This window comes from Dendrobium catenatum, unplaced genomic scaffold (assembly GCF_001605985.2).
Source record: "Dendrobium catenatum unplaced genomic scaffold, ASM160598v2 fragScaff_scaffold_621, whole genome shotgun sequence".
Taxonomy (NCBI): Eukaryota; Viridiplantae; Streptophyta; class Magnoliopsida; order Asparagales; family Orchidaceae; genus Dendrobium; species Dendrobium catenatum.
The window spans coordinates 30,821,065-30,835,680 of NW_021319083.1; the positions used below are offsets into that span (position 1 = coordinate 30,821,065).

Below are 14,616 nucleotides of genomic sequence, written 5' to 3' on the forward strand. Positions count from 1 at the left end.
AGCTATGTTCATGAACATATTTAACAAACAATCTATTCAACAAACAAACATTAAATTTGTTCATGAACATCTTAAACAAGCAATCTAACAAACATAGATAAATGTGAAATATCTATTGTTCAGAAAATTAAATTTATGATAAAAAATGTTGTCTATTTAAAATGAAAATATGATTAATCTATGTGAATATATTCTTAAATGAAGTTTACCTGTTGCATTTCTCTCCATTCCAGCTTTTATCAAGCTTTTTATTGAGCTTAATGTCAAGCTTGTTTATGAACAACAAATGATGTTGTTCGTGAACATAAATGAACCGAACACATTAGTGTTCAAGCTTGTTTATTTAAGGATCGAGTATTTAAAATGTTGTTCAAGTTTGTTTGTTTAGTTAGTTAAACGATCACAAACGAGCTTTACTCGAACTGAGCATCGAGTAGCTCGTCGAACGCTTGGTTCGCTTGCAGCCCTAGTCACAAAACAATTTTCGTTAGTCTAGCTTATTGAGAGATTTACTCATCTCGTTGTAAGAAATCATTTACCCTATTTTTTATTTTAAAGATTTTGTATTTTTTTTATCAAATTTGGGTTTCCATTATAAAAAAATGTGAATAATTTTGTATTAGTAAAACTTTCACCACATAACTTTTTGTATGTTACAGAGATTGAGATTATGAATGTTTTGAATATTTATTTGAGATTTTTCATCGAGAGATTTTGAAAATATAACTTTTTTGCGTACTCAATTATTTATTTTGATGTCTAAAAATAATTATTTTATACAATATTTAGCAATTTAGTTAAATTATGAAAATATGAATTTTTGCTCAGTATGATTTTTGTTGCAATGCAGTGAAAATAAATATGAATATGTGATTGAGATTATTGTTATAGTCATGTGATAATAATGTGTTTATAAAAGACAAGTAAAAACTTGATGATCCATTGAGTGGAGACTGATTGACCTATACAAGATGGTAGGCCAACAGACTTTCATTTAAATATTATGGTTCGGTGTTATCCTCTACTGATTAGCGTGATACATGATTGAGAGTTATAAAGAGATGATTACTATGCCGACGGGCAAAGAGTGACTGCTCTTTTTACTGAGACAACAATTTATTGATATTGAACAATATTAAAAAATACTGTAATAGCCATGACTTCTTACTTATTTAGTGTGGCTACTAAAAATGTGTTTTTTAGACATTATTATTATTATTGTACTGATTTTTATTGTTGCATAGATTTACTGTTATTGTATTATTCTACTTATTATTGTTACCAATTTAGATATTAATATTATTTAGTACTACTTTTTCACTGTACTGATACTAAACATTTGATATACTAAGCACGTGATATATAATACTTAAATAGTATGGGTACAATCTTATATGATTTTATTGCATTAACATGATTTCGATAGTCTTTATCAATGTTTTGATTTGATATTTTAAACGATTTCTATACTACTTGGTATTACAGATACGACGATTGCTTGATAGATTTGACACTCATACTGGTTTACTGGCTTCCGTACTATAATATTATATTGTTTATAGATTATACTATAATTGCATGTGAATTTTACTATTTCTATACTGATTCAATGATTATATGAATGTAAGTGCTATGATATAACTGTTGACATGCATATTGCTCATTTGTCTTGCTTTGAATTCATTTGTAGGTTTTGGTTATATGTTGGGCTTTTAAGCTCATTATAGGTGGTTAAATGATTTCAGGTCAGGATAGGGGAGCAGGAATGTGAAACTGATCAGGATTATTCATGTTCTGTTTCTTTCTATTTTTCTTTTGTACTCATGATAAAATAATTATGATGTGATTGTATAGATCATTAATATTATATATGATTTTTCAGAATGAATATAAATGTGTACATTGACGTTTTAAATTATATAATCTATTTTGTTAATTATTACTAATAGATGATATTAGATAACCCTAATTGTTATTTATTAAAAAAATAAAAAAAAAATAATTATTACAATTTAGATATTGGGGCATCATATGTTCTCTCATGCCGTGATGAGGACTGAAGCATGAAGGTGCGTCAAGGCGGTGAGCAGTGATAGGGGAAGAAGAAACAAAGAGGAATTCCACGCCTGCTCTCTCTCTCTCTCTCTACCACGAAATTTCTTTTTTGCTCGATTTTGAGCTGGTTTTCTTTACACTAAAAATGAGCTACGCAGAGAGTTATGAATACATATTGAATTTACTTTGCTTTACTCAACGGCCAAACCAAACAGTAATAAGCAAAAAAGTAAAGTATTTACTATACTTTTACTTTTCCTCCAACCAAACAATCCCTTAGTGGAATTTGAGTCGATCTCACCAAAATTCTAACAAATTTAGACAGACCTTTCCCTCCATTTGTGTTTGCGAAATCATGACTTCTCCAATTTTTAACACCAACTTATTAAAGAGTTTAGCAAGATATTTGTTGTGTGCCAAAACATACACATTGATAGAGAGAGAAAGTTTACTATCTTAATATCCAACACATGCATAGATAAAAAGAAACAAAGAAGCACTCAAGTTTTTATGTGGAAAGGCAGAAAATGGAAAATTCATGAGGTCTTGTCTAACTAAAATGATTTTACCAGTATTTGTCATTTTTTTACAAAAGATGTCATTTATAATAAATTAAAGATGTACAAAATGAATTCCATAGTGAAACTTAAAAAAGCCACTCTACAACATACGAGTTATCTTTGAGGGATCATTTGTTGTGTATTTGATCATACTCCTTTAAGAATGGGAGATCAAGGACAAAGGAATTCAACATAAACCCCAGGGCTAACATCGAGAGTCAAAGTTAATATCGACAATGTACATCAATCCTCTAAGCAATGGCGTGAGTTAGCACTAATAATGAATAACGGGCATCTGTATAGTCAGACAACAATTGTCAAAGGACAATAGTCAGGGGACTATAAATATCATCAAAATTCGAAACACCTATCAGATGATTGACACTAATTCTTTCAATCATAACCCATTATTTTAACATTTAAGCGCATCATTGATGTCATAATTAAACTTTCTTGGGCTCATTAGATTCATCTCATAGAGCCGCTCAATTCGATTATAAGCATGCAAGGTTTGGATATTGTTTGATCATCCAATTAGAGTCCTAAAATTTTCAATTACGCTTTAATTGTAAGCTTGACATGGGCTTCAAACTTAGATTGGACCTTTGTTGGCGTCAATGGTTATCTTAAGTTGAGACATTTAATTCAATTATAAGTTTAATAAAATCATAAATCAGATGGTTATGAATTTAATCCATTAAGTTTTCAATTCAAAATGCATTGAGATACGTGCCTGATCTAAGCAATTTTTTAATGGCATGTCACTTGCAACTATTTTTGAATACTTAGGTTTGTGTCATTTGAAAATAGTCTTTGAAAATTTTGCAACAAAAAAGTACATATTTGAAAAAAATATGAGGTGTGATCACTCGAACATCGCGTGAACCTTCTTGACTTGGGAGTTGAACCACTTAAACATGTTAACTTCAAGATAGTTTAATTCCATTTAGTTTTTTGTATGGCTACATAGGATTAGTATCTGCTTATGTTGTGTGCCACCTAATAGTTGCTACCTTTGTCTATAAATAGGTAGCAAAGCTTGTAATAGTTGAGATAGAAGAGATGAATAATATTTGAGTTTTTACTCATTTGCCTTGGGTTTCTATATCCTGAAGGAGTTCAGGTGGTGATCCCCTCCCAAGGAGTTCTTGGGTTATGCAAGGGTTGCAAGTTCCTGTAGCTCACACATTGTATATGACACCACGTCACCCCCCCCCCCCCCCCCCCCCCCCCTCGCCAACATCATTTGGTATCAGAGCCAACAGGCTCTTCTTGCTCTGTATCCTGAGAATTCCTCAAGTGCTGGAGAGAAGAACCTGGTGGAGAATCTCTGAAGGCGATCCAGCAGTCGCCAATCATCCAAGAAGCGTGATGGATACAATCCTTCATCCACAACGCCGACAGCCACCTTCTCTTTGTCCTTGTGTGTTTCTTTGTTCTTGTATGTGGACTTCAAGACAACAATTTGAAGCTGGATTCCTGCTGCTATCCAGTTTTCAAACTCATCCAAGAAAGACTTCTACTACTCCGTAGATTTCGCGGTGGCGAATCGGCTCCGACATCAAACCGCAAGTAGCTCTTGTGTGCGGACTTCAAGACAGCAATTAGAAGTCGATTCCTGCTGCAGTCCGATTTTGAAACCCATCCAAGGAAGGCTTCTACCAGCTTGTAGATTCCACGATGGCGAATTGGGTCTGACATCTAACCGCAAGCAAGAACTAAGAAATCCTTCTTGCAGTATGATGATGTCAGGGAATAGTAGATTCTTGCAGTATGACAACCTCATTTGGTTCCCGGAGTTTATCTATCGACAGATTTTTAAGTTTCCGCAGTGAACGAGAATCATCTCTAGCGCGGAGCCTTAGCCAAAGAACATTTCTTGTTCTTCCGATGGCCATTATTGCCTTTCCCCTGCTCCGGAACAATGTCATTTTTTGTTAATTGTTGCCAATACTTGTATTTAGATAATTGTTGACGTTCTTGCCTTGTCCCTACTCCAAATTAATTTCTGTTTTTGAATAACATAACAATATGCCTTCTCGATGGGCATTTCAGGGATCACGTCAAGAAGTAGAAATCGAAGATCTTCTACAAGAAGTTGCACGACTCAAACTACGATTGTCAAGAATTGAACAAAGGAAAAACTTGAGCCCCTTTGGCCAGGACTTTAATGGTGTCTAGGGCAAATATGCTGCCACGACGGCTTCAAGATCTCTTGTTCAAACTAAATTCTTGCGAATCGATGACAATGACAAGTACGCTTATGCTAATCTTAAAGCAAAGTAATGGTATTAAGATCAAGTACGCTTCGTTTGGCCACACTGATCTCTACTTCTGGGAGGCTAATGACCAGACTACCTTATTTCCCCACATTTTTGGACACAAAGCAGCAGGGATTGTTGAAAGTGTTTGTGAGGGTATTCCATCTGGTTATGCTACTCTTAAGAAATTGAAGATTGGTAGACAATTAGACACCTATGATTGATAAATAATTTGACATCAGGTGAAAATACCCAGACCGATTTAGCCAACCAAACTCGCCTCCTTATGGCTTCCAACCGGACATCTTTTTACAAGCTTGAAGTTCCTCCTACCCCGGTAGAATGACGCTGGAGCTGAACTACTTAAGCATGGATAGTTTAATTCCATTTAGTTGTTTGTATGGCTATATAGGATTAGTGCTTGCTTATGTTGTGTAGCCTAATAGGTTGTTACATTTATCTATAAATAGATAACAATGTTTGTAATAGTGGAGATAAAAGAGATGAATAATATTTGAGTTTCCTCCTTCCAAAGTATGAGTTCTTGGGTAATGCATGGGCCGCGAGTTCCTGCAGCATGCGTATTGTATCCATCGCCGCGTCACACGCCTCCTTCGCTAGTGTCACTTCTCTTAAGCCATAAACAAGCAAAATTTTCTCAATTCTAGTTTCAAACTTTCCTTAAGTCAAGATCTTTGAAAGCTTACTCTAAACTCATCAAATTAATGTTAAAATTAAACTTCAAAAATGCTAAAATTAAGTATAAAACATTAAAAAAAATAATCCAAAAGACCTAAAAAATACTATAATAAAATTGCCCACACTCAAAATTGAACTCCAATTAGGCTGGGCTGGCCGTGCATTTAATCATCAATTCCCTTAACATGAAAATGCCAAAATTAAGGAATTTATTTCTTAACAAAATATTAAGATTTTGCTTTGCAAAATCATTGCTTCTATTAATACGAAACGGTAAAAGTGAGGAAATATTTTTAACGTTTCGCAAGATCCATTTGCAAGTTTTTTTTTTTTTTTTTTAAATTTAATTACTCCAATTTTTTATTTCTAAAAAAAAAAATTCAAAAAAATTATATTTTCAATTATGTTTTCCTTCTTGGATATCTTGATTATAACGCAGACTCTGGTTATTCCTCGTAAATGAGGTGAAAAGCTATTTGGCTAGAATTTAAAGAACGTTCAAAACAATCAAGACACAATCATCGACGTAGGCTCCAATTCTCCTCTATAACATACAGGAAAATTTGTTCGGCAATAGTAGAAAGGCCCGAAGGAGATCCAGGCACAATCATCTGATGAAGGCTCCAATTCTCCCATATAAATAGCGAGAAAAATTATTCGCCAAGATTTTAAAGACCTTCAAAAGTGATGGTCCTTTGACACAAGCTCCAATTATCTCATGTAAATGACAATAAAAACTATTCAACAAGAGTTTAAAGATCAATGGGCACAATCAAAGCACAATCCTTTATCGCAAACTCCAATTCTCCTCATAAAATCCAAAAAAAATTGTCGTGCAAAGTTTAAAAACCGTTGGAGATCTTGGCATGATCCTATGACGAAGGCGTTAATTCTCCCTAGTAAAAGCAAAAAAAAAAAAGTCTGACAAGAGTTTAAAAACCTGCGAAGACGATCAAATCACTGCAATCTCAACAACAAGGCTCTAGTCTTTCTTTGGAAAAGGCGTTGACTATCTTTATTGGATGAAGAAAATTTCAGGGAGATCAAGACCTTCAGTCTCTTCGACATGATCTGCCCTTCCCTTAAAATAGGTGCTGACTATCCTCATTGGCTAAATCAAAATTTCAGGCCTAACAACACCCTTTTTTGCACTTTTTCTCAAAAGTAAAAAGTTACACTCCAAAATCAATGATGCAAGTATTAGTAACTACTTTACACAGCTCACCTTGGCTTGTTGATTGAGAGCTTATGCTTCCAACTAAGAGGTCTTGGGTTCGAATCTTTGTGTATGCGTTGTGTGTGTGAGTTTACATTAAATGGCCTAAATGTCCCAAAAAAAAAAAATACTTTGATGTCCTTGGAATCATTTGAGATATGATGCAACTGATAAAACTTTCTTGAGAACTGCAACATATTTCATGGGAGAAGAGACTGTTTATTTGAAGATGTTGAGTATTTTATGGTTGTAGGACTATATAAACCTCTAATGATAGTGATAAGTGTATACTAATATGATATATAGTCAGTAATTTTGTATGTGGCCTTCAAATAAAACTTCTAATATAGCACATGAATATATGTTTCTTCAAGCTTAATCAATTTTTATAATCTAATAGCTGAAAGTGACCATACTAACTGATGAAATCTCAGACTTGTATCATAGTGATCAAATATTTTGTAGCTTATTCCTCAGAGGACAATAAGCCTATATAAATGCATGTATCTTTTTTCTTTAATGTATAAGTTGGGTTGACATTTTGCTATAATAATGATAGGCTCCACCAATGATATAATTTTAGTCAAGCATCATATTAGCGCTATTGGATTTAATCAAGCATCATATTATGTCTTCCTTGGGATGCTAGTTTAATGTGTCATCCTAAATTTTAACCTATGTCAGAAGATGTTGAGAGAAATCCATCATTAACATTTGACCGGAGCAAGGTAATTTGTCATTATTACTCAATAATATTAACTTGTATGGAAGATGTTGAGAGAAATCTATTATTCAAGATTGATTGTTAGAGTGTTGCTCGATAATATTAACCTTTGTGACAGTTTTAACATGTACGGAAGAGGTTGAGAAATATCCACCAATGATGTTTAATCTATCCAAAATTATTTGATAAAATATTGTTCGATAATGTTAATCTATATGGAAGAGGTCGGAATAAATCATAAAACATGTTTGACATATCCGATGTAGTTTGTCAAAATATTATTCGATAATGTAAACCCGTGTAAAGCAACATCAAGAGAAATTCACCAAGAATGTTTAACATATTCAAGATTCTTTATTAGAGTGTTGCTCGATGACATTAACATGTGTAGGAATAGTAAAAAAAATCATTAAAGATGTTTGACCTATTTGGGATCATTTGTCAAAGCCTAGCTTGTTGACTTTAAAATATATTGAAGAGGTAGAATAAAATCCCGTTAGGATCAACTATACATTTATTAAGAGACGGAAAATGCAATCTATGTCCCAAATCAAACATGAAGATTTATCTGCCTTTGGATAATTACTAATCTTTCAACATCATGACTGTGACATTGCCCAATTAAGGGCATCAAAATGGATTGGCAGGTTGAGCCCAAATCCGACCCAAATCCAATCAACACTAACACGAGCATGAATCATTTAATAAATGGGTCAAAAAGACCAACTCAAACCTGACCCACTAGCAACCTGAATAATCAGAACCCAACCCGTTAACTCATTTTGGTTTAAAAAGTATAATTTATTACTTATAAAATTTAGAATATTTGAAAAAAAAAAAGATTATACCCACAAGTAAAAAAATTTAAGAAAAGAATATATTAAACGAGTCATTTTCAAATCAAAATCAGGTTCACAGGTCAACCAAAACTAGCCACATTTAATAAACAACTCAAAAAATCCAACTCAAACTCGACCCGCTTATTAAACGGGTAAACCGAAACCCTATTTTTTCAAATAGGGCCATTTATTAACACCCTTATACCCAATGAGTAAAAATTCAAGTGGGACTAGGGTGTAAAATTTGAGACTTTTTTTTTTTTAATTTTCCTCATATTTGCTAGAAGCTTTAAAAAGGATGGTTGTTAAATGCATATAAAAATATTAGATGAAAAGATTTGCATGACTACAATCATGCCGGAGATGTTATCCTTTGAAGTCATAACTAAGGTGGCCCCCAAAACATGATCCCATTCTCATGAAATTGATGGAGGATAGATGTGATGGGTTTTCTAAATACAATCATGCATAGGATGTTGCCCCTTTAATATTGTACTTAAGTTAACAATCTTGATATGCTTCTTTTAGAATTGATAAAATGGTGAATGCCCTGCTACAACTTTTCCTAGGGAGTTTATATCTAGGTCATAACAAGGGTTGCGCATGCCCAAGAATCGTTTTCCACTGATGGCTCCAAACTATTGCACGTCAAAGTATTTATGATGATATAGAGATAAAGAGGTTACCATCTTAACTTTGTATGAAGATCCAACACACACTTATATAAGAGAGAAGCAATAAATATTAAAATTGTTATGTGGAAAGCCCTAAAAGGGAATAACCACGAGGTTTTGGCCAAGTGAAATGACTTCATTGGTGTTTGTCATTGATTATAAATAATGTCCATTACAATACAATAAATATAAGTTGTACAACACGAATTCGATAATAAAAGTTGAAAAGTCATAAGGTTGGGAGTTATCGTCAAGAGATTATTTGAAGTATTTTTTACCATACTCATTTGAGAAGGGGAGACCAAGGACAGAGGAATCCAACATAAATCCTAGTTTTAAAATTAGGAGTCAAAGTTAATGTCAACAACGTGCATCGATCTTATAAGCAATGGCGTGCATTGAAACTGGTAATGAAAGCCAACGGTGCTGATGTAGCCAGGTGATAATGGTAATTGTAGGTTATAGGACCATAGTCGAGTAATGAAAGTTGAAGGACTGTAATCAAGCGATGTTGGTCGAAGGATCGCAATCAGAGAAGGTCGAAGAACTATTGTCAAGCAATGGAGTTCAGAAGATCATGAAAGGCAATGATGACCAGAGGATCGCAGTCGGTTGACAATGGTAAGAGAATCATGGCAAAGTGAAGTCGGTCAAATGACCATAATCAAGCAACAGAAGTCGGAGTCTCGTAGTCGGATGATGATGGTTGAAAGATCGTAGTCAGTCGAGGGTGGTCGAAGGATTGTATTTGATTGACAACAATCAGGGATCAAAGGAACATCATTGGGAAATGATGGTTGGAGAACAATAATCGGCAGATAGCGGTTAAAGGAACATGGTCGAGGTGATGCTGGCTAGAGGATCATAGTCAGGCAATGATAATCCATAATGTTGATCGAGTGGTAATCCACATATGCTTGTCAAGTGGTGGTCCAATGATGTTTGTCAAGTGATGGCCCGACGATGTTTGTCAAGTGGTGGTCCGACGACGGCATTCAACCAATGGTCATACGATAATGATCGGGCAGTTGTCTAACGATAATGGTCAGGGGGGCTTCTGATGACAGAAGTCAAGTGGTTATCCAACAGTGATGATCGGGGTGGTTTTCCAATGACACTCAAGTGTTGTTCCAACGAAGATGATCAAGAGGTGGTTCAATGATGGAGCTCTATGATTCTTAAAGCTGTTGAGCTCTCTTGAATCTCAAGCTAAAATAATAGCTTTAACTCTCCTTTCATATATAGAGTGAGAGCCTATTTATAAAATTTTAAATTAACATGCCCCATAAATATTGTTAAAATCTAAAACACTCCATCGAATGACATGTATGATTCCCTTGATTATAAATCATTATTTATGCACTCAAGCACCTTATTGATGTCAGAACTAAGCTTTCTTGGACTCATTAGATTCAATTACTCAAGACAATCGATTTGAATATAAGTGTACAAGATATGGAGATTGTTTAATCATCCAATTAGTACTCTAAAATTCTAAAGTTTCCAATTATATTTCAAATGCTTAATCTAAGCTTATTCAAACTCATATTGAAACACTTTTGATATGGTGTTGATGAGTTCCTCAAGTCAAGACGTTCAGCTCAATAATAAGTTTACTAACATTAAAGTTCTAATGGTCCTCAATTTAATCTCATATGTTTCCAATTCAAACATGCACCAAGTTTTATGCAAGATCTAAGCATTTTTTTAATAATGGATCTAAATTAGATCTACTATTGAAATTCTTGTAGGATACACACAAATAGTCATCTTTAAATGAATTTTTATTTACATTGATTAAAATTAAAATGATGGTATCATATTTTTAATCTCTTAAACTTCTCAAGAAGTGCTAAAAGACAACAAGAAATGCCTCAGTAGTAGGCACTAGTGGTGTCCTTAGCTAGTAAGGACATAACAGTCCTCATTTAACAAAAAAAAAAGACATTAAATAATATTATTCTATCTACAATTACTAAGATTGGTTAAATCCAAGATACATTCTCCACCCTACATTCAAGTTATAACCTAGCAGCACCATCTTAGCAAGGGCAAATTATTCAGTGTGGAAACCGATCCAGTCTCCAATAAGAATGATACACATGTAATTTTTTTAAAACAAATATCTTTATTTTATGTCTTGTCAACCTGTCTGACCCGACATACCCGATAAATTTGAATGACTGAAAGAACGTGAAATGGGGCGTTTTAATTTTCACTCAGCATTTTTACTTTGCCCAACATTTTTTTCACTGTTCATCGTCTCTCCTTCCATTCAGTTCTCCAGAAGTTGTTTTGAGGGTTATTCAACATTCTCCAGGACGTAACCGGTTTGCACAACCTCGTCGTCTTTGTCCTATATAAAGGTACTTTTTTGTTGCGCTTTTATTGCGCTTTCACTGCGTATTACTATATTTTGATTTTTTTTGTTATTTTTTCAAAGGTTTAATGTGTGCTACCACATTGTTTAGGTAAAATTTTCTTTTCAAAGATTTCAATAGTTATTCTCAGGGTATAGTGTTTTTTATGTATTTTTAAAAGATTTTTATGCCACCTGTTTTAATTACTCTTTTGTTGCGCTTTTGATGCGCTTTTACACTGAATTATTTCTATTTTATTGCAGATGCCCGTCCTGTTACTTCTCGTTGCTACGTTTTAACCTTTAGAAGTATTTGCAACTTGTTTCACGAAATAATTTCCAAAGATGTTGAGGACTCTTTGAGGTCTCTTAACATTCATCAGTTCTTAATGTTTTCACCATTCCAGCAAAATATACCTCATATATTTGAGTTGCTAAAATGCTGCGATAACTCTAATGAAGGCTTCTTAATAAAAGATCATTTACTCAAATTTACCACATATGAGCTGACTCTTCTGACTTGTTTTAAAAAAAAAAAAATTACTCAATGTTTGTCTTCATATAATCTATTCAATTAATATAATCAAATAAAGCTAACAGGATTGTCAAACATAGGTGCTGAGATCATATGGCAGAACAAGCCACTTATTGTGGTTTTATCTGTTGAACTTAAAGCTGAGATGACAGAACTAAATAGATCAACTGATCAAGCAAATATGTTAAAAATATTTATAATGTTTTTACTATCTAATTTATTTTTTCCATTAAACAATCTTAAAACCCCAAGAAGTCTCATTTTAATAGTTAATAATGTAGAAGAATTCTCATATAATAATTGGGTAGCGAATATTCGAGAATTTTTAATCAACAAATTTAAAAAAATTGTCACCAAGTCTGCTATCAAAAAGCCACTTGATTACATAAATGGATTTTTACCTCTCATGTCAGTGAATCCTAATACATTCAAGTCTAATTTTATAATTATAAAATTTTATTATATTTCCTAATCTAATATTACTTGACATTTTCTAATGCAGATATGATTCTTAGAACACTTTGCTCTAAATAAACATAAATACCCTGATTTAAGACCACACTTTTTAAGATGGGAAGGCAATACATATATTTTTTATTCTGCAAAAAAGACAAACATTTTATTTGCTAGCATGAAGGAGAAGCAGATGAGTAATTATATTAAAATGTATTTTAATTGAAATTGAAGTTAAATAGAATAATTGACATAAAAGTGCAATAAAAGCATAATAAAAATACAGTAAAAACGCAATAAAAGCGCAATAAACAATAAAAGATTTTGTATTGTAGACACACGAGTATCATTTATTTATTAGTATAAAAAATTCTATTATATTTTGTTCGACTGCTATTTTACTGCACTTTTATTGTGCTTTAATCTTCTTTTACTTTGCCTTTATAGCTATTTATCATAAACATCAACTAAAAATATACAATTGACCTATGTTAATATAACACAAAATATATAGTTAACATTAAACAACTCAAATTTACAGAAGTTATAATTGACATTGACATTACAAAATTATCAGAATTTACAATTCTTCTTGATCGTTGTACGAAAAAGTTCATATGTAAATTCTGCGTTAAACTTTGACATATATTTTTTCTACTCTTTGTAAGATGCCCAGTCTATTTTCTTTCGAAGAATGGTTTTCTCCATATATTTGCAGACAAATAGCAGTCAATGCTGTTTTACTGAGTTGGAATTTCACGGACAGTTTGTAAATTCCAACTTGTTATATCGCTTGTAAAAGAACCAGCGTGTCTTCATGCAGAAATTTTATCTGAAAAAACTAAACAATTTTAATAACATTTGTTGTCATATTGAAAAAATAAGTTGCATATAATTATATCGAGCTTGAAATAACAATTACATAATATATATTCTTGTGTTCTGAATTGGGTAAGGAATCATATAATTTTCAAACTTTTTCTTTCAACCTGCCTATAATAAGGATCCAATGCTTATTGAAGATAATGGGTTGAACGATAACATTACTTTCTTTAATCGAATTATGATTGATGTGTTGGATGAAAATATAGAATTCTTGTTTGTAATCCTTGTATACCTGCAATAAGTCAACTGTCTAAGAAAATAAAAGTGATTAATATATTATAAATAAGATTTATACTAATCATGTACAATGGAGAGATGTATAAGTAGCTTTGAAATTTATCTCTCATTTTACTACTCTTCTTAGATAAAAGAAAAGCAAATGCATCAACATGATGGTCCCCTAAACATTGATTTGCCAGCAGATCATTAATATCAGCTCTTGCAATTTCAATGTTGCCAGATGTAAAAAAAGGGTTATCCTTGCAAATAAAAGCGCATCAAAAGCGCAATAAAAGCGCAATAAAAGCGCAACAAAAACCCAGTAAAAACATAGTAAAAATACAGTAAAAGTGCATTAAAAGTGCATATATTAATGATCTAAAAGGACTTACTTATAACAGAACCTTTTAAAACATTCATCCATAAATAATTGTTTTTCTGGACTAAGGAATTTATTTCCTTCATATTCCATTGAAGTGTTTGTAGGACGAGGGAAGACTTTAATTTTATCAACACAAATAATTTCTTGTTTGAAAGTCTTGGTGGAAGGGGGGGGGGGGGGTGGGGGCGTCCTTCTTTTGTCGTTGGGTGGGCTTGCTCTGGCTTGGTTGGAACATTACGTTGGAACAGTTTTGGTAAGGGGTTTATGTACTGATCGATTAGTAGAGTATGAGGTAGATGGAGTTCTTTCAAGATCTAATTTACAATTCATCCAATGATAGATGAATTTATATTGAAGAGAATCGACATTTTCTTCAAGTTCTTCTAAGTTTTCTTCAAGTTTATCAATCCTGTTGCCCAGATTTTCTTGAATTGTATTGCAAACTTTTGTGATGATTGCAGCAAATTTCTTTTCAACACTAGCTCAACTCTCACCTTGAGCTAGTGGGGGGTCTTGATGGGTTGTATGAGGGAGGGGTTTTCCATGGGCTTTAGGGGTCTTGAGTTTAATTTTCTTTACAATTGATGAATGGATTTGGTTTGGAAATTTATAAGGAGATCTATGAGGAGATTTAACAGAAGATTGATGAGTTTGATGAGGAGATCCATTAAGTTTGTTATCAATAGCAATTAAGCCAGCATTTAAATTTTCTGGTTTCACTTGAGTAACAGCCTGAAGGACAAGAACAAACTGCA

At 33.0% G+C, this 14,616-nt stretch overlaps 1 protein-coding gene across 9 annotated transcripts in view; it reads right to left on the reverse strand.

Moving 5' to 3' along the window:
- Window positions 1-5,731: 5,731 nt before the first annotated feature.
- LOC110096400 (ubiquitin thioesterase otubain-like) overlaps window positions 5,732-14,616 on the reverse strand; it is a 45,432-nt gene continuing 36,547 nt past the window's right edge. For 2 of the 9 annotated variants that reach the window (XM_028695310.1, XM_028695309.1), the window contains exon 12: window positions 13,214-13,506. In XM_028695310.1, the coding sequence (XP_028551143.1) occupies window positions 13,346-13,506 (161 nt within the window). In that variant the 3' untranslated portion in view covers window positions 13,214-13,345. The other 7 variants (XM_028695317.1, XM_028695314.1, XM_028695323.1 and 4 more) reach the window with 7 other exon arrangements.